At 47.8% G+C, this 20,818-nt stretch overlaps 1 protein-coding gene across 2 annotated transcripts; it reads left to right on the forward strand.

Moving 5' to 3' along the window:
- Positions 1–13,047: 13,047 nt before the first annotated feature.
- On the forward strand, positions 13,048–20,014 carry MYCL (MYCL proto-oncogene, bHLH transcription factor). 2 transcript variants are annotated; one of them, XM_024125792.1, is made up of 2 exons: positions 13,048–13,128; positions 13,487–14,056. In XM_024125792.1, exons 1-2 carry the CDS (start codon positions 13,048–13,050, stop codon positions 14,054–14,056), a joined length of 651 nt encoding a protein of 216 aa, XP_023981560.1. The 2 variants fall into 2 exon arrangements, with proteins under 2 accessions (XP_023981560.1, XP_023981559.1); XM_024125791.2 differs by lacking the exon at positions 13,048–13,128 and adding an exon at positions 16,953–20,014 and having other exon boundaries at positions 13,194–13,991.
- Positions 20,015–20,818: the final 804 nt, after the last annotated feature.

The raw sequence follows: 20,818 nt of genomic DNA on the forward strand, positions 1-20,818 counted from the left end.
GGGCTTAGTTGCTCCGTGGCAAATGGGATCTTCCCGGACCAGGGATCGAACCCGTGTCCCCTGCATTGGCAGGTGGATTCTTAACCACTGCGCTACCAGGGAAGTACCCCCCCTCCCGGGGTGATTTAACCAGGCCTCCTGTCTCACCAACGGTGTGTCTTAGTGCTGGCTCCCTCTTTTGAGCACCAGATCTGAGATACCTCACTGATCTCATGACTGACGCAGGCTCTCAGACCCCACATGGCTAAAAACAAACTCATTCCCCTCCTCTGGACCCTCAGGTCAGTGAATGGGTCTACCTTCCACCCATTCCCTCAGGCCAGAAACCCAAGAGTCAACCTGTCTCCTCTTTCTCCCCCATTCCCCACATGCTGTCAATTCTACTTTTGAAATTCCTGACACCTGTCTGCTCTTTCGCTCCATCTCCACTCCACTTCCTGGTAAGGTCTCGACACCTTCCACTTAATCGCTAACTTCTGGCCTCTAGCCCAGCTGTGAAAACGCAAAGGACTTCAGATCTTTTCTCGGTTCAGGGGACGCAAATGATATGAACTGCCCCATTCTGACATGTTTAAGAAATTTTTTTTTTTTAAGGAGATGTCCCAGAAGGCAACATTTTAAAACCAAGGCAATCAATAACCACAACTTAAATATAATATCTGGCTTTCAAAATAAATTTGCCTTGCAGACCCTTGCAACAGGGGAATTGCCCAAGAGTTTTTTTTTTCTAGTAAAACAATTAACAGCATTTTGCAAAAGACATAGGAAAACACACTATAAATAAAGAGACTGCCTCTAGCACAATAGCCAATAGCACGTTATGAAACACAAGCTTCCCAGACCATCAATCTTTTAAAAAGAAGCCCACATCTGAGTTTTAGATGAAGTTTCACAATATTCAAAGGTTGGCAATCAGTTTTCAAAATCTTTAAAACCACTGTTCAGGCCTCCAGGGTGCAACTTTTGGCCCCTCTAGTGCATCCTCCACGCCACTCTTGAAATAGTCTTTTGCAATAATAAAAATTATTTTTTGAAAAGATCCTACACTTTATGCTGACTGATTGCAGCCATGATTCCAAGTGCTTCACACGGAATTCATTTAATCCAACACTCCATGAAGCAGTGGAGCTACGTCTGCTCATTTAATCCAACATTCCACCCGCTGAGGTCCAGAGAGGTTAAGTCATTTGCCCAAGTTACACAGCTACTGGGTGGCGGAGCCAAGATTCCAACCCAGCCATCTGACCACAGAGCCACCAACTGCGAAGGTCCCTGGGATCATGGACAGGTGCCTGCCGCACCTTGATAACTGATGGGTACGTGAATGAGTGAAGGCATGAAGGCATGTGGGCAGATCGAGTCTTCCCTGCCCAGTAACTACCTGCCTGAACGCCGCGGGCCCCGCCCCACCAGCGAACGCCAAGAACGCGCGCCAGGGGGTCCGCGGCGACTCAGCGGGAGCGAGCCTTGCACAATGCAGGTGCCGGCTGCTCCCTCCCTTCCGCTGCTTTGAGGCTCCGGGACAGCCCGGGCCACCGCTTCCTGCGCACAACCGCCGGGCCTGAGACGTCCGGCTGCCGCCCTCCGCCCCCCAAGCCCCAATCCTGGAGTCGGGGTGGGTTCACTTCCTGGCTGTGTACAGCTTGGGGCAGGTCAGCCAGCGGTGCCACGACGGATTTGTTGCATCCTGGTCCTTCCTGTCCCACGCCCCTTCCTTGACACACCGAGTGTCAGGGTGGTCCAGGACTCAGAGCCAATTTAAATTCAGCACCCACCCCACCCCTCCACAAGTATGATAACAACAATAGCTTCTACATCATGGAACACCTTCCTAGGTGATGGGAAGGCCCAGCCGAGAGCTCTGTACGGATGATCTCGTTTAATCTTCACAGTGGTCATGCATGATGAGTATTCCTACCCCTACTTGACAAGTTAGGAGACTGAAGACCAGACTGGTTAAGGACCTTTCTCAGATCAGGCAGTGAGGGGATGGAGGAGCCCTGATCTGTCTGACACCAGTGTCTTGCTTGTTCTTGCACAGTGTTCTGTGTAGTTGATCCAACATTTGGAGCCAGGGACTGGAGCCAGGCCTGGGAAGACAGACCCAGGTGGGTCCCTCAGGAAGCACCTTTCCGATGGGGGAAAACTTTCTAGCTGGGAGTTGGACAGTAGCACACCGTGCTATAATACTTCCACCATAACAGATAATAGGAGATAATAGTAAAATACAGTAAAACAACTGGGGAATGATGAGTTTGGAGTCTCTACTATCTTTGTTTTTCATATTTATTTAAATGTAAATTTATATAATTTAATTTTTAATGACCACATGTAACAACCAGCTCCCACGATTCCTGAAAAGGCAACAACTCCAGCACAGCCCTGGGCTTAGGTCACTCAGGCCCCAAGGGTGGCAGCTCCTTCTCTTGCCTCAGGGCTCCTACGCACAGGAGTCACCGTCTCTCTAGCCTGGGTTTCCCTCTAGTGGACAGAAGAGTGATTCCAGGTGATTCCCTGGCTCCACCTGTGCCCAGAGGTCAGAACCCAGAGCAGGGTGTGGATGAGGTTTTGTCATCCCTCACGGACAAAGTTTCTTAAGGAGAGTTCATATGGTTTCACAAGTATCCTCAGGCACGAGGCACGTGGTATTCCACCTCTCTGAGGGGCAGTTGTGGAGGGCCCCTGGGCGACAGCCATGATCATGATCTCCAGAGCTTCTCGAAAATTCCCATGTGATAGCTCAGGCTGGCTACATCAGCTCCCCCACTCCCATCAGGTCTACCTCTAAAAAAGGCAAACTTGTGAGGCCCTTGTTTGTATTAGGGCTTAAGTTTTCACATAACCCATAGTCCACTAGTGAAACACTGATGAGGACCATTCATATGTGTCGGGCACGTATGAGAAAAAGGAGTCAATTAGATGGCAGAGCTGCGGCTCCCTCTCCTGCATTATGCTTAGACTCTCTTCTTCCAGAAGTCATCTTTCCGAAGCACAGATATATCTGTGTCACTCCTCCACTCACAAACCTCCAATAATTCTCCATTGCTTTCAGCTTCAGTTCAAGCTCCTTCACCAGACAGTCAGGGCCTTGATTGAGACCCCACATAGATTGTTTACCTTGAATCTCCAAAGTAAGAAAGAAAAGAAAACTGACATTTTTGAAATTCTCTTCTGGGCCAGGCACTGTGCTAAATGCTTTGCCAACAGTATTATTTAATTCTCCAATAATGCTACTAGATAAGGATAACCACTTTACAGATGAGAAAACTGAGAGGCAGTACAAGCTGACTCAGTGTGACACAGCTTGCAAACAGAGAAGTTTTATATTTAGCCTACCCCTCTCTGTTCTTGAAAGCTGTCCCTGTCTCTCTAGACCTGGCCCCTTCCCCAGGTTGGCTGCAGAGTGAGGTGCAAAGACTCCAGAACTCCTTTCTCACTACACTCAAGGCAAGGCCACATTTCTTAGGGTTCTAAGGAAAGGATTGCTTTTCAGTGAAACTCAAGCAGAGCCACAGACTTGGGATAAGAAACCAGATTTTAATCTGATTAAATTTTTCTGGTGTTGACGCCAGAGTCCTTCCTCTCCCCTCCTTCTCCCTTTCTCTTCCCTAACTCTCCCTTCTCATCTTCTCCCACCTTCATCTCCTTAACTTCCACTGGAATCCTAAACATCTTTAAGGCTCAGATGAAATTTCTCTCCTCCAGTAAGCCTTCTCAGACCACCTGGCTCAGGAATCTGCCTAATGAAAGTGAGAATTGTTGCAGTTTGAAAGGGAGAGCAGATTTCTGGCTAAACATGAGGATTGATCACATGGGTTTATCTCCACTGATTCCTGAAATTCCACTAAAATGACAGTAAATGGATTAGGAAAAAAGTCTAAATTCACAAGGGAAGGGAATGACTGCTTAATGGGTGTGGCGTTTCTTTTGGGGGTGATGAAAATGTTCTGGAAATTGTGGTAATGGTTGCATGAAGGAAAGAAGGAAAGAAAAAAAGAAAGAAAGAAAAAGAAAGAAAGAAAGGAGGGAGGGAGGGAGGAAGGAAGGAAGGAAAGAAAAAAAGAAGGAAAGAAAGGAACGGGAAAAGCTGGACCCATACCTCACACCATATACAAAATTTAACTCCAATGGATCAAAGACCTAAATATAAAAGCTAAAACTATAAAACTCTAGGAAGAAAACATAGGGGTAAATCTGCATGATTTGGTAATGAATTCTTACATATGATGCTCCAAACCACAAGCAACAAAAGAGAAAGTAGATTCATTGGATTTCATTGGAATTAAAAACTTTTGTGAATTAAAGGACACTATGAAAAAAGTGAAGAGGCAATCCACAATGAAAATAAATATTTGCAAATCATGTATCTGATAAGGGTCTAGTATCCAGACAATGACAAAAAGACAAACAATTCAATTAAAATATGGGCAAAGAATTTGAAGAGACAGTCTCCAAAGAAGATATACTAATGGCCAATAAGCATGAAAAGATGCTCAATATTATTAGTTGTTAGAGAAATGTGAATCAAAACCACCAGGGGAATTCCCTGGCAGTCCAATGGTTAGGACTTGGCACTTTCCCTGCCATGGCCTGGGTTTGATCCCTGGTCAGGGAACTAAGATCCTGCAAGCCTCGAGGCACGCCCCCGCCAAAAAAACCACAGTGAGATACCACCTTACACCCTCTAAGACGGCAAAAATAACAGTAATAAAAACTGAAAATAAGTGTTGGCAAGAATGTGGAAAAATCAGAACCCTTATACATTACTGGTGGGAATATAAAATAGTGCAGCCACAGTGGAAAACAGTTTGGCAGTTCCTCAAAAAGTCTGGCAGTTCCTCAAAAAGTTAAACATAGGGGACTTCCCTGGCGGTCTAGTTGTTAAGACTCCGTGTTTCCACTGCAGGGGGCGCAGGTTTGATTCCTGGTCGGGGAACTAAGATCTCACGTGTGCGGCCAAATAAGTAAATAAATAAATATAAATAAATAACTATCAGCGTTATTTTTTTTTAAGTTAAACATAGAGTTGCCACCTGACACAGCAATTCTACTACTAAGTATATACCCAAAAGAATCAAAGTCATATATTCAAACGAAAACATGTACATGAATGTTGATAGCAACATTATTCATAATGGCCAAAAAATGGAAACAACCCAAATGTCCATCAACTGATGAATGAACAAAATGTGACATATCTATACAATGAAATATTATTCAGCCATGAAAAAGAGTGAAATCCTGATATACGCTGAAACATGTATGAACCTTGAAAACACAATGCTTAGCAAAAGAAGCTAGACGCAAACAGTCATATATTTATAATTCCATTTATATGAAATGTCCAGAAAAGGCAAATCCACAGAGACAGAAGGCAGATTAAAGTTGCCAGGGTGTAGGAGGGCAGGGAATGACTGTTTAATGGATACGGGTTTTGGGGGAGGAGTGATGAAAATGTTCTGGAATTCGATGTGACAGTTGCACCACCTTGTGAAACCACTGAATTGTACACTTTAAATGGTTAAAATGGTGAATTTGATGTTATGTAAATTTTACTTTAAATTTTTATTTACTTCTTTATTCATTTATTTTTGCCATGCTGCACAGCATGTGGGATCTTAGTTCCCTGACCAGGGATCGAACCCATGCCCCCTGCAGTGGAAGCATAGAGTCCTAACCACAGGACCACCAGGGAATTCCCTACTTTAATTTTAAAACAGAAAGAAAGAATAGGAGAGACAACAGCAATTGAGAGATGTGAAGCTGGAAACCAGATGGATAAGGGCTGACTGCCTTAGCAAAAGGCTGAAATACAACTCCTTATCCAGGGAGTGAGGAAGAGAGAGAAGTGCCAACAAGAAACAAGTCTATAACTGCATCAGAACACAAGAACAGCTCAGGAACAGGAGGCGCTAGATACATTTGAAGGCAGGTTGTAGGATGGGGCTGAAAAGGGGAGGCTTGCATGGAAGCATAAGGAGTTAGACTCCTAAATCTCCTCCTTCAACCTCTGCAGCCAAGTGACTGCCCTCTTCCAGCTTGTCAGGAGATTGAATTGAGAGGCTCTGGATTTGGGAACACCAGGCACAGCTGAGAATAGGAGTGACAGACTGTACTGTAATGAGGGGGGATTTGCTGAATTATAAGACCCTCTCACCCCTTTTCCCCTCTTGGTTCCCAGAACACTGTCAAGCAGGCTTATTACCTTGCCCCTGGTAGAAGATTAGAGGACTTCTCTACATGGAAATTTCAAAACCCACAGATACAGACAGTTGAAGAGTTCCTGGTAAAACTGCCAGATACCTGCTTACTCACCCTTTAGTGAAGCTCCATAACTAAAAGACCACCACCCACCCAGTCCCCACCGTGCACACATAGAGCTTTCAATCAGCTTTTAATACTTCACTCTTTAATATGAGTAAAAGCTGACAGCAAGGATCACCAGACATTTGATGAAAGCCTCTAACAAAAAAAAAGAGCAGGGCTTCCCTGGTGGCGCAGTGGTTAAGAATCCACCTGCCAATGCAGGGGACACGGGTTCGCGCCCTGGTCTCGGAAGATCTCACATGCCGCGGAGCAACTAAGCCCGTGTACCACAACTAGTAAGCCTGTGCTCTAGAGTCCGCGAGCCACAACTACTGAAGTCTGCATGCCACAACTACTGAAGCCCGCGCACTTTGAGCCCATGCTCCGCAACAAGAGAAGCCACCACAATGAGAAGCCCACGCACCACAACGAAGAGTAGACCTCATTCACCCAACTAGAGAAAGCCCGCATGTAGCAATGAAGACCCAACGCAGCCAAAAATAAATAAAAATTAAAAAAAATTTTTTTAAAAAGGAAGAAAAAAGCAAAGCAAATGCAGGGTGGGGGAGACAGATTCCAAGGAAATAGGGAAAACAGGGAGCAGAAGAAAACTTCAAAATTTATAATTAATATAAAAATTATTATTAATCACCTCAGAGGGAAAAGAGGGGGGAAAATTGTGTCCATGGAAAAAAAAAGAAGCCACAAAAAGGGAACATTTGAGAAACAAACAAAAAAAGAGCTCGAATAAAAATTTTTTTTTAATATAGTAGTCCAAAAATTAAATCTATAGGTTGGAAGTTGAGGAAATATCCCGGAAAGTCAAAAACAAACAAACAAACAAAAACCAAAACAAAACCACATACACACAGAGGTAGAAATTGAAGAAATGATAAGAAAAGGATAGCAGGAGGTTCAGAAAGAGAGAAGAAAAGAAAATGAATGGAGTGGGGAAATTTTTCAAAAAAATAATTGCAGAGTGCAATTATTTTTTCAGATTTGAAGGTTCATAATGCAAAAAGATCCTGCAATGCAATTCTGACACTAGCTATCCAGAGTAGGCCAAGTTTCACAGGTTAAGGGCATAGTCCTCCAAAGGACTTCCCTCACTTCAGACACCAGCTGCAAGCTTAGGGGTGCCCAAACCACCCACACTTCTGACCAACTGACTACAAATTCAGGGAGTTTCCACTACCCCCTGAGGTTTGATAATACACTAGGACAACTCACAGATCTCAGGAAAATGCTATACTTATGGTTACAGATTTACTAGGGCAAAAAATGATACAAATCAGGACCAGCCAAAAGAATACACATAGGACAAGGTTTGAGGGTCCCAAATGTGAAGCTTCCAGTGTCCCCTTCCTGTGGAGTCAGAACACATCACCCTCCCAGCACATGGATGCAGAGTACTGTTAACCAGGAAAGCTTACCTGAGCTTCAGTGTCCAGTTTTTATTGGGGTTTCATTACATAGGCACAATGGATTGAATCATTGTCTGCATGATTGAACTCAATCTCCAGCCCCCTTCCCTTTTCTAGAGGTCAGACAGTATCACATGGCTTAAAGCTCTAACCCCCTAATCACAAGGTTGGCCTTTCTTGTTTGACCAACCCCTATCCTGAGTCATCTTAAACTATCCAGGGGACCACCATGAGTAACCTCATCAGCATAAACTATCAGGGTCCTAATAACAAAGACAGTCCTATCACTCTGGAAATTCCAAGAATTTAGAGGCTACCTCCTAAGGACAGGCGATAAGGGCCAGTCAAATTATTTATCATACAACGGACCCACACCAAAGCACAGCAGTGAAAAAAAAATCAGAATTCCAGAGACAAAGAGCACATCCTAAAATCTTCCAGAGAGAGAAACTGGTCACATACAAAGGTTTGTAGATCAAATGATACCAGTCTTCTCAATAGCAATACTGGTTGCTAAGAAACAGGAAAGCAATACTTTTAAATTTCTTAGGGAAAATAATTTCTCATCTAGTATTCTATACCCAGCCAAACTATCAACCAAAGGTGAGGGTATAATAAAGACAATTTCAGAAATGCAAGGCCTCAAAAATTTCACTTCCCAAGTACCCTTTCTCAGGCAGCTGCTAAAGGATGTGTGCCACCAGTGTGAGGAAGTAAATCAAGAAAGAAGAAGCAATGAGCTTCAGAAAACAGGAGAGCCAATACAGGAGAGAAGCAAAGGGAATTTCCAGGATGATGGTGAAGGGAAGTTGCAAAATGACAGTTGTGAAGCAGGCCTAGAGAACATTAAGTTCAAATTGTAACAGAAAAACAAAGGGCTCCAAAAGGGATGTTTCCAAGAAAGAAATGGAGCTGATAGATTGATTAACTGTCACGTTTGACCATATGAAGTGGTCTTTGTAGCTCTGGTGGGAATGTGTAGGGTTAAATTCATATACACAGAATAAATATATCCATAGAAAGAAATATCTACATTGAAATCTAAGCCAAAATGAAAAAAAAAATTAACTCTGAAAAAAAAATTTTTAAGAGAGGAAATGTAGTCAGAGTACTCCATAGTACTCTGATACTCTAATATTTGACTCATATAGTCAAAATATTACAGATATTGAATATTTATTTCATAATTGAACTATAAATCTATTGGGAGAATAAGGGAAGACCAAGTATGTATGGTGGGGCCTTCCCTGGTGGCGCAGCGGTTAAGAATCCTCCTGCCAATACAGGGGACACGGGTGCAAGCCCTGGTCCGGGAAGATCCCACATGCCGCGGAGCAACTAAGCCCGTGCGCCACAACTACTGACCCCGCGTGCCACACTACGGAAGCTCGCGCGCCTAGAGTCCGTGCTCCACAACAAGAGAAGCCACCGCAATGAGAAGCCCATGTGCCACAATGAAGAGTACCCCCTGCTCGCTGCAACTAGAGAAAGCCCGTGCGCAGCAACAAAGACCCAATTCAGCCAAAAATAAATTAATTAAATAAATAAATTTTTTTTTAAAGTATGTATGGTGGGAAGGGAAATATAAGAGCTAGTTCTCCTTCTATTTTAAATGTCAATAGGAGGACTTCCCTGGTGGTCCAGTGGTAAAGAATCCACCTTCCAATGCAGGGAACAGGGGCTGGATCCCTGGTCGGGGAACTAAGATTCCGCATGCCACAGGGTAACTAGGCCCTCGCGCCATAACTACTGAGCTCACACGCCTCAACTAGAGAGCCCACATGCTGCAAACTAGAGAGCCCATGTGCTCTGGAGCCCGTGCACCACAGCTAGAGAATAGAAAACCCGCATGCCACAACTAGAGAGAAGCCCCGCGCTGCAACAAAAAAGATCCCACGTGCTGCGACTAAGACTTGACACAACCCCCCAAAAAAATAAATAAATAAAATTAATTAATTTTTAAAATGTCAATAGGAATTTTAAAATTCCTATTGGACTTCCCAGCCAATAGCTGTGAGAAATAAATTTCTGTTGTTTTTATGTCACCCCACCCCCCAATTTTTAAAATAGATTATCTGTATTGGTCAAAATGTGGAAGGAAATATCAGGGACAAAAAACAGCTAAACCAGTAGTTGCCTTTGGGGAGTGGGAATCAGGGGTGGTGAGGGTAGGGGAGAAGGCTGCCTTTTTTTTTTAACCTTGTCATACATTTAGTTGATTTTTAAAAATTACGTACATGTATTATTTTGATTCAAAATATGTTTTAAGAAAAATAAAGGAAATTAAAAATTGCAGAAAAACTGAGTGTCCCTAGAGTAACATTTGTTACCTTTGTGAATTCATCACCATCCTGGGTCCAGACATCACTCAGAAGGCAGAGCTATTAGCCCTAAAAGCAGCAGCGTCTCTGCAGAACAGACACACATTAACAAGGCCCATGAGACTGATACTTCAAATCAGATGCCAATTCATTAAGTTATACGGGGAAGCAGGGCTTTGAAGCAGACTGGATCTTCTTGTTCACTGATGAGTGTATTCTCTCCCTGTGGGTGGATCTACATGGGGAACAGAGTGGTTTTTCAGCAGGTCGCTTGGTGATCCAGAGCACAAGTGAAGTGGGGGATGAATTGGGTGGTTTCAAAGAATGATGCTTCCATCTCCGTTGTTCCTGGACCAGCATCTTTGTCCCCAGACAGTGCTAGAATGGACACTCTGGTGAATGCCTTGACAACCCTTCTTGATCTCTGCTTTGTTGACTGTCCAGACCCCTCCTGACTGGCAACTTCTTCTCTTTAGCTGCATTAATACCTTTTTTCAGGTTACAGTCTAGACTGGGCCTGACAGTGATTCTGTCTCCAGCAGGTAGACTGGCACATCTCTACTTTTTTTTTCCTCTTTTAAAAAAATTTTTATTGAAGTATAGTTGCTTTACAATGTTGTGCTAGTTTCTACTGTACAGCAAAGTGAAACAGCTATATGTATACATGTATCCCCTCTTTTTTGGATTTCCTTCCCATTTAGGTCACCACAGAGCATTAAGTAGAGTTCCTATACGGTAGGTTCTCATTAGTTATCTATTTTATACTTAATATCAATAGTGTATATATGTCAATCCCAATCTCCCAATTCATCCACACATCTCTACTTTAAAGCATTAGAGGCTTGTGTCCAAACAGGCAATGCATTTACAAAGCACCCACACTGTGCCAGGCTCTGTTCTAAGCCCTGGAGTTACAGTGGTCAACAAGACTGACATTTGTCCTTGCCCTCATTGAGCTTACAGTCTGGTGAGGAAGACAAAGTATACTAAGTGAAGGAGCAGTTTAACTCTCAGAAGACAACTTAATTCACTTTATTCTAGTTTTTGAGGTGAGGCCACCTCCTGGTTGTCCCCAGATATCACCTACTACAATGAACCATGGGGAGGGGCTGTTGAGTAAGGAATCTCATCTAGATAAAGAAGACCCACTTCTCAAGCATATATTCCCAGCTTCCCATGGATTCTATGCCCCAAATCTTTCCAGTAAAATGATTTTCTGCTTAAATGTATCTGTCATTTGTAACCAAGAACTCGGACTGGTACGGCAACCATTTCAGACGTCTGTGGACCAGAGAACAAGTCCCCAAAAGGCAGTTCCCAACCCCTCTGCCTCGGGGCTGCAACCAAACCTGGAACCTCCCTGATCTGTACCTTCCATTCAGCACAAAGCAGGGCACACAGGCTGTCTCACTAAAATCTGGTTGGCTGAGTCACTCAGTAAGTTCAGCCAGAAGCTGTTCTATGTACTGAGGTTGCAAAGCTAGTAAGAGCTAGTTGCTGCCTTCAGAGGTGTCCTGCATGCATCTTGGAGCTAACATATGCAAAACTAAGGGTGTCATCTTCCTTCCCTTTTCTCTCAACCCATACATCAACTCACACCTGGTGTCCCACACTCCAAACACATTGAACTGCTTGCACATCTCACATCCCTCTGCTGGGATGTCAACAGTGAGTAGTTTGGTGTTCTTAGACCACAGGAGTGGGAGAGAAAGATAGCAGGTAATCAGGCTGCTGCTTGTAGACCAGACCTTGAATGCCAGTTAGAGCATTCTCGATGATGTATTGGCTGCTACCCCAAGTTACTTTCCTTGGTCTAAATAGAATGCCCCTATAGTTTAACTTTTCCTCTTCTACTGAAGGAAGTCTGCATAGAAGAGGACACAAGGCTTATATGTCCATCATCTTGGCTAGACATGCAGCTGCAAGCAAAGTTCCCATTTTAGAGATAAGTAAACAGAGGCTTCAAAGCACTTGGCTCTACAGCTAGCGAGTAGCAAAGCAAGGGCTTGAAGGAAGTTTCCAGGCTCCAAATCTCCACTCTTTCCTCTACTAGTACAGCTGCTACAGAGTGTTTTGTCTGTGGTATTAGGGAGGGGAATCTCAGCCCTGGCCTGGTCCTGGGGAAAAATTCTCCTTACCACCCATACCAGGGGCTAAGTTTGTTCTCCTTGCCTCTCCTGGCCTAATCCCTTCCCTAGATAGTCTATCTCCTTAAACCCTCACAACAATCCTGTGAGGTATTACCATCCCTTCATTTTACAGATGAGACCAAGGTTCAGAAAGGTTAAGTTTCAGGCTCCAAAATCCGGAATCTTTACCACCTTGCTTCGCTGAGGTTTAGGAACACCGAGTTGATGAAACTGGCCAAAAGGTGATGAAGCGGGTGCCGGGGACCAGCCCCAGTTCAGGGCTGAGGGCCACCAGGTGGCGCGGTGGAGGTGCGGCTGCCCCCAACTACCTTATTCCCCGCGGGCCAGACGCACCAGAACCAAGAGGGGCGAGCCCGGGGAAGCAGGCTCGTGGGGCGGGGAGTAGTTCTCTTCCCCAGCCCAGAATCTGCAAGGAGCGCGGTTCTCGTTCGGTCTCTAGGGGACCACCCGGGCCTCGCTAAAGAGTCACGCCCCCACCAGGCGACCGCCGGACTACATCAGCTCGCCGCCTGCTCTGCGCTCCCCAGTGTGCAATTCATTTCGAGGGGTACAGGGAATAGAATAGAGTGAGAGAGGGTAGCTTGGAGGGGTGGGGCTGGGACTCCACCGCCCCCACCTGTCGACCGGGAGGGGCGGGGGAGGGGCGGGGCTTGTCCCGTAGGGCCCGCCCCCGGTCCCTGAGCCCCGGGAGCGCGACGAGATATAAGGCAGCCGGGAAACAATGCGCCTGCATCTCGCGCTCCCGCGCCGCTCCCGGCAGCGTCCGGGCCGCCGTGCGCGAGCGAGGGCGGGAGCGCGCGCGGGGGGGCGAGCTCCGGAGTGCGGTCCGCGCGCTCGGTGGCGCGCATGTGCATGTGTGCGGGCTGCCGGGCTGCCCCGAGCCGGCGGGGAGCCGGTCCGCTCCAGGCGGTCGGCGGCGGGAGCGAGGTGAGGCTGTGGGCGGCCGGGGAACGGGCGCGGGTCCCGGGGAACGGGCTGCAGGCTGCCTTCTGGGCACAGCGCGCCCCCGCCCGGCCCGGCCGGGCCCTGGGAGCTGCGCTCCGGGCGGCGCTGGCAAAGTTTGCTTTGAACTCGCTCCCTGCACCCTAGTCCGCGCGCTGTGACCGGCTTCCCTGGGCACGCTGACCCGCGGCCGGGCTGCCGGGTCGCGAGGGAAGGGCGCGGGCTCCAAGCCGAGAGATTGGAGAGGGACGAGAGCCTGGCAGCCAGCTGTGCTGGGGGACTGGGGGACGCCTCCCTCCCCGGGCCCGCACCCGGGTCAGCACGTCCCCCTTCCCTCCCGCAGGGAGCGGACATGGACTTCGACTCGTACCAGCACTATTTCTACGACTATGACTGCGGGGAGGATTTCTACCGCTCCACGGCGCCCAGCGAGGACATCTGGAAGAAATTCGAGCTGGTGCCGTCGCCCCCCACGTCGCCGCCCTGGGGCTCCGGTCCCGGCGCCGGGGACCCGGCCCCCGGAATTGGTCCTCCAGAGCCGTGGCCCGGAGGGGGCGCCGGGGACGAGGCAGAATCCCGGGGTCACTCGAAAGCTTGTGGCAGGAACTACGCCTCCATCATCCGCCGTGACTGCATGTGGAGCGGCTTCTCGGCCCGGGAACGGCTGGAGAGAGCGGTGAGCGACCGGCTCGCTGCTGGCGCGCCTCGGGGGAACCCGCCCAAGGCGCCCGCCGCCCTGGACTGCGCTCCCAGCCTCGAAGCCGGCAACCCGGCGCCCGCTGCCCCCTGTCCGCTGGGCGAGCCCAAGACCCAGGCCTGCTCGGGGTCCGAGAGCCCAAGCGACTCGGGTAAGGACCGCCCTGGGCCATCAAAGAGGGGGGCACCTCATGGGTGGCCAAACCTCTGCCGCTGAGGTCAGGCACTGGGTCTGCGCAAGCCCTTCCGCCACCTCCCCCTTCCTGTGGCTGAAGCTGCCGGTGTAGCCCCCAGCGGTGCCTGTCTGGCACGTGGGTGTGTTAGTAAACAGTTTGAAGAAGTGGCGTGGGAGCCAGCGTCCCTTTGATGATGATTGGAGCCCCAGGGGACAAGGGAGACAGGGAGACAGGCTGAGGCTTGGCGCTTAGGAGGACAGTACGGTGATTGGACCGTAGGGGATTTCTGTCCTCCTAAGGCTGGAAAGGGTCCCTTAAGTGTCACTCCAGGCTTGAATTTTTTTTTTTTTTTCCTGTCTCTTTCTCTGGGAAACTCACTCCCCTGTGGAGAGAAGAAGCTGAGGAGTCTTTGTGCAAAGCCAAAGCCTTCATCCTTTCAAAAACCTGGTCTCCTGCCTGGTTTACTTTCAAAAGACAATAATGGCTCCTCTTGCACCCCTACCCCTTACCATGTGTACCTCCACACCATCACTCATGAGACTTGTAGCGGAGGAATGACCACTCCCATTAACAGATGGAAACAGGCTTAGAAATAGAAAATCACCAGAAGTGAACCCCAGCTTCCTGCCATCCAGCCAGCCTCTTTTGCTCAATCCTCCATCCCAACCAGGCACTTCTCTGAGGTTTAGAGGAACTTCGTGGTAGCTTATCTGAGAAGTGGTACATCTTGCCGTTTTGCTCTGGCCTGATGTGGGAAGGTGTTCCTCTAGGTCCCTCCCAATTCATCTGAGGGCTTTCAGCTGCTTCATTTGTATTCAACAAATGTTGGCTGGCCCCTACTCTGGGCTAAGCTCTGGGCTTGGTGCTGGGGTCACAGATACAGAGCTCCAGGTTCCCCTTCCCTATCCTTGAAGGCAAGTGTAAACCTCACTGAGGACAGCCTGCTGCATCCTGTGCCACCAGACTATGTTGTTCTTAGCCTAACCTCTTCTCAGAAGTGCCCATGAGAATATTGGGGAGGGTGTTTTATAGGGTGCAAGCTGAGGCTCGCATCGGGAAAATCAGGACTGAAACCTCACTGTAGCTTTTAAGAATAACTTACATGACCATTTAGAGGGAACTGGGGAATGGGTATGGAGGTTGTCATACACTTGAAGGTAAAAATAAGGATAACAAGAACAATTAAAAGTCAATTTTTTCGGTCCACTGTGTTAAGGTCATTTTTAACCTGCTTGCTTTCTACACCAAGACCTTCTGTTTGTTTAATGGCTGGAATGGGAACTTTGAGATCAAGAAACCAATAAAGATGTATCTCTACAAAGGCTGATGGAGTGGTAGAATGGAAAGAGCATTGTTTTGGGAGTCTGGAGATCTTAGTTTGAGATCCAGAACGTTACAAAGGTGATGTGTGGACTTGGCTGAACTGGGTCTCAGTTTCTCCCTTTGCACATGGAGTATGACCTGATTGTCCAGCCGAGGACACTTCCTTGTCTGGGTAGAGTTAAACACTACTCTCCAGAAAGGAGAATCGTGTTGTACCTTATTTCTTCCTTAGGCAGAGCCTTCCGCAGCTATGAGATTTAACCCTGAAATATTAAAGGTTTGGGATGTGGGGAAGCCTCCTGATTCATTTTCTAACCTGCCCATTAACCTGAACCTGTTTGCAAGCTCCTGGTTCACCCATAGGCCACATGGCCCAGAACAAAATGCAACAGATTGCAAACAATGAGGGGGGTGGGAAGAGTGACTGACGGCAGGGCTCAGCCAATAGGGGCCAGGGGCTGCGTAAGACAGCCTTCAAAACACCGCTTAGCCAGCCAATCACAGGCCTTGGGGCCAGGAGGGCTGAACGGTCAGGTTTTATTAATGGAGAAATAATGCGATTGTCCACACAATGGAAGCCTTCCTGACAAAGGGGCTCAAGCATCCTGATATGCAAAAGAGGCCGAGAACTGAGCTCTCCTGTTGTCAGGCTGAAATGCATTAAGGTGGCCTTCTATGCGGGGGCTGGAAAACGTGTGGAGCAGGAAGGTTCTCCCCAAATCGTCCCGCTCCTGGTTGGGGTAACCTAAAAGACCTTGGAGCAAGGGAATGATGGGGGCATGTCCAGGTGTTGCTAGTGTTTTGGCCCTTGTGTCAGAACATTCCCATGCTGCTCAGTTCCTGCCCTGGCATAGGTAGCTTGGAAATGGTCGCTTGTACCTTTGTGAAGTTCCTGCAGCTTTTGCCGACCTGTGATTACAAATCCAACCCTCTTCTGGTCAGGGAAGGGGGTGGGGCAGGCAACCTATAAATGATGGATGACTCTAGAAACCCATTGAACCCAGGAGCAAAATGCTGCTAAGGCAAACCCTTTCCCTCCCCTCTGGGTGAGGAGGGATGGGTTGTAGCCCTCCCTTCTCCGACTCTTCAGCTGAAAGGGGCGGCAGAATAGAGAGGTGGGGGAATAATAGGATTTATAACTTGTGAAAAGTAACAATTCCCAAGTGCAGGCTGTGCTGGGCTGAACAAAGGGCAGCTCTGCCCACAGACCCCTCATTTACAATTCTGATGGGGCATGAAAGAGCCCGACTGGGGAAGATCTTTAGAGCTAAACTTTGTCCCAGGCTGATAGCTCTTTTTCTCCATCCCCTCAGTGGGGGAGGGGAGAGCCTGTGCAGACTGGGGGCTGTTGGCTTGGGTCTGCCTTTTGTTCTTATCTAAGCCTTGCTGTGCAAAAAGAAATTGGAGAATATTTTCCTTCTTGCTTATTGCACCTCCTTTCCTTCACACTGCCCTTAGCCTCATTACAGATGAATCAGCTGTCTTTCTCCTCCCTTGAATTTGTTTATATCTAAATTGGGAAAATGTCACCTCCTTTCCCAAACTCCAATATAGGGTCTGAGTATGTTTTTCTCATGGGGTGTGTTTCTTCTGTTGATCTCTCTTCTTGGACAGAGGGTGAAGAAATCGACGTTGTGACCGTGGAGAAGAGACAGTCCCTGGGTGTCCGGAAGCCGGTCACCATCACAGTGCGAGCAGACCCTTTGGACCCCTGCATGAAACACTTCCACATCTCCATCCATCAACAACAGCACAACTATGCCGCCCGTTTTCCTCCAGAAAGCTGCTCCCAAGGAGAGGCTCCAGGGCGAGGGCCCCAAGAAGAGGGTCTGGAGAGAGACGTACCAGAGGAAAAGGAAGATGAGGCAGATGAAGAAATTGTGAGCCCCCCGCCTGTAGAAAGAGAGCCTCCCCAGTCCTGCCACCCCAAACCTGTCAGTTCTGACACGGAGGACGTGACCAAGAGGAAGAACCACAACTTCCTGGAGCGCAAAAGACGGAATGACCTCCGTTCCAGGTTCTTGGCCCTGAGGGACCAGGTGCCCACCCTGGCCAGCTGCTCCAAGGCCCCCAAAGTAGTGATCCTGAGCAAGGCCTTGGAATACTTGCAAGCCCTAGTGGGGGCTGAGAAGAGGATGGCTACAGAAAAAAGGCAGCTCCGGTGTCGGCAGCAGCAACTGCAGAAAAGAATTGCGTACCTCAGTGGCTACTAACTGACCAAAAAGCCTGACTGCTCTGTCTTAACAAAGACCCGAATTTATTTTTTAACCTCCCCTATCCCCCATAGGAATTTGCACATTTTGATTCCAGTGGGACAGCCTGGACAGTAGATCCCAGAATGCATTGCAGCCGGAGTACACACAAGAGGGCCTTGCATTCTTGGAAACCTTGCAGCCCAGCTCTCCCTCTGCCCTGACTCATGGGAGCGCTGTGGCTTCTCTGACGCCTTTGGCTTCTCAGGCGGACAGCTGACTGAGGAGCCTTGGGGTCTGCCTAGCTCACTAGCTCCGAAGAAAAGCCCGACAGATGCTATGCAACAGGTGGTGGACGTTGTCGGGGGGCTCCAGCCTGCATGAAATCTCACACTCCGGATGAGCTTTAGGCTGGGAAAGGATGCTCCCACTGGTGTCTCTGGGGTGACGCTGGGACAGCTGGGCCTGGACACTCTCTCTGAGGCTCCTTTTTCCAGGAGACATACAAGCTGTCTTGGGTGAAGATGAGCTCGCAGACTTGATCAGCAGGGACCATTACCTCACTGTCAGACACTTTACTGTAGCTGAGGAGTTGGACACCTTTAATATATATATTCTGATGTTAAATGACACCCCTCCACCCACCACTCTCCAGGCTGCAACCTTGAGAACATTTAAAGAGCTTGGCCTCTAGATTCTTTGTCTAAAAGCACCCTGGGCCCTTTCCTCTGAGGGCAGAAACCATTCAGTCCTCACCAGGGACTTTTTTGTTTCCTTCTGCCTTTGTTATGCAATGGGCTCTAAGGCACCCCCTTTCCCACAGGTCAGAAATATTTCCCCGGGACACAGGGCAAAGTGTCCCAGACTGTGGCCTGGGGAAGGCTTGGAGTCCTGGCTGTAAACCTGTTCCCTGCCCAGGTGTTTTCCATCTTAGAATTTTCTCAAAGCAGATGTCAGGCACCTGAGGAGGGAGAACTGTACCATTTCCTCTTTCCCACCTCCCTCTCATCTCAATCCCTGACTGATAAGTTTGAAGTTCTACTAGGACCATGCAAACCTGTCCTTCTCATGCAACTCCAAGGAGCTTGCTGGCTCTGTAGCCACCCTTGGCCTTCTGCCAGCTTGACATGAGTCAGATCCTTTTCCCAGAATCTGGGCCTTACTGCAGTTCTTACTGGGAGAGCTGCTGGGACACATCCAGTGCTCTGGAAGGCAGACTAGCTTCCTGGTGGGTTTTTAAGGAGCTTCCAGGAGCTCTGCTTAGTGGACCATGATGGATTTTACCCCAGCTGGACAGAGCCTCTCCCAGTGGATTCCAGGCGCAGCCTCCATTCTGAGAAAGGCACCCAACCCAACAGGTGTCATGTGGGCAACCTCAGCAGCCCCTAAGCCTAGCCTGGAAGAAAGACCAGCCCCTCCAGAACTCTGCCCAGGGCAGCAGGTGCCTACTGGATGGGGGTTTGAAAGTAGGGGAAGGGAGGATGGTAGAGCGCTATACGTGGCTCTGGGAAGCCAGCTGCTACTTCCAAACCTATTATGCATGAGGGTCTGTTCCTGAGGTTGCTTCCTGGCCTCAGAGAACCCCAGTGGAAGTTTGGAAAAAGCCTCCCTACCTTCTGGAGCATGGTTTTTGAGAGCCAACTGACTTCTGGAACTGTCTTTGGAGAACAGTTGAGATGTAGGTTACTGATGTCTCACCTGAATAGCTTGTGTTTTATGAGCTGCTGTTGGGTATTATGCCGGGAGCAGTCTTCTTCTTTTTTTTTAATACTGTATTTTTGTATGCCTTTTGCAAAGTGGTGTTAATTGTTTTTGTACAAGAAAAAAGCTTTGGGGCAATTCTCCTCTTGCAAGAGTCTGATTTATTTTAAAAGACAGGTTTACCTGAAATTTTGTATTTAGTTGTGATTACTGATTGCCTGATTTTAAAATGTTGCCTTCTGGAACATCTTCTAATAAAAGATTTCTCAAACATGTCAGAGTGGGGGCAGAGCTTATGCCCACTGCATCCCCCGCAACCAAGGAAAATTGTTTCAGGGTAGCCACAAGAGATCTATAACCATGTTGCTAACCTGGTCACTCCACTTTGGGTTCCTGAAATGCCATTTCAGACATGTCTAAACAATTTAGCTTCAGTACTCGGTAAGCACTCTTGTGAATTGCGGAGTGCTGAATTTGTATTTTAGAAGGCTTGAAATCCCAGGGTTCCACCATTTACTTGTCCAGTGCTTTTAGATTTACCTAAAAGCTAAAAGCCCTAGTTTCCTTACTTGTAAAATGGGGATAAATGCTACTTCACAAGGGGTTGGCAGGCATTAAATGAAGGATAAACTTTTCTTTTTCTTTCTTCTTGTTTTTGGCCACGCAGCTTGTGGGATCTTAGTTCCCCGACCAGGGATAGAACCCAGGCCCTTAGCGGTGAGTGTGCAGAGTCTTAACCACTGGACCATCAGGGAATTCCCAAAGTATAGACTTTAAACCACTTTCTAAACTATAAACCCTTAAATCCTTTAGGGTGGTACTGTACCCTAGTGGTATTTGCAGGACGTCTTTTTAATGCCTTTTTTTTTTTTTTTTTTTTTTTTGGCCATGCCCCATGGCTTGCAGGATCTTAGTTCCCTGACCAGGGATCGAACCTGTGTTCCCTGCAATGGAAGCGCAAAGTCCTAACCACTGGACCGCCAGGGAAGTCGCTTGCAGGATGTCTTTTTAAAAATTCTCTAAGAACTGGTGGTGTGATGTGATTTTTTTTTTCTTTCTCCCTTGATTAATAAAGGAAAATGAAGGCTCCCTTTACCTCCCATAGTTCTCAGAAACTTGCCATAAATGCAAGAGGGGAGAATTTATTAATAGCCATTCCTGATGGAACACTGCCTATGTCTAAGCATCCTGCTCCTTCCTACACATTATACCACACCAACCACACGCTAAGGCCTACAGAAGAGGGAACTGAGGTTCTAAGAGTGAAACATAACTGCCCAGCGTTACACAGCTAGTAAGTAAATGAGTTCAAGGGATTTGAAACCAGCTCTGCCTATCTGCAGAGCCAGAGGTGTGAACCACTGCATAATAATGATCAGCTTGTTTTGTTAGCGTAGGGTGTGTGCAGGAAGTAGACAGGGAATTTCATCACTTAACTGCTTGCTGGAATTGTCTCTCCTTGGGGCCACTGTGCCTGCCACTGATTGGGATGAAGTGGATCAAATGTTCCATGACCAGCCACTCTGCTGCATTTGTGGGCTGGGTAGATTCGTCTTGCCCCAGAGAGGTGCCTTCTGGGACTGTGAA

Source organism: Physeter macrocephalus, chromosome 3, assembly GCF_002837175.3.
Source record: "Physeter macrocephalus isolate SW-GA chromosome 3, ASM283717v5, whole genome shotgun sequence".
Classification (NCBI taxonomy): Eukaryota; Metazoa; Chordata; class Mammalia; order Artiodactyla; family Physeteridae; genus Physeter; species Physeter macrocephalus.

Coding starts and splice junctions, on each gene's coding strand:
- MYCL (XM_024125791.2), top strand. CDS start 13,496: ATGGACTTCGACTCGTACCAGCACTATTTCTACGACTATGACTGCGGG. Junction 13,992..16,952: donor CGAGAGCCCAAGCGACTCGG/GTAAGGACCGCC, acceptor CTTCTTGGACAG/AGGGTGAAGAAATCGACGTT.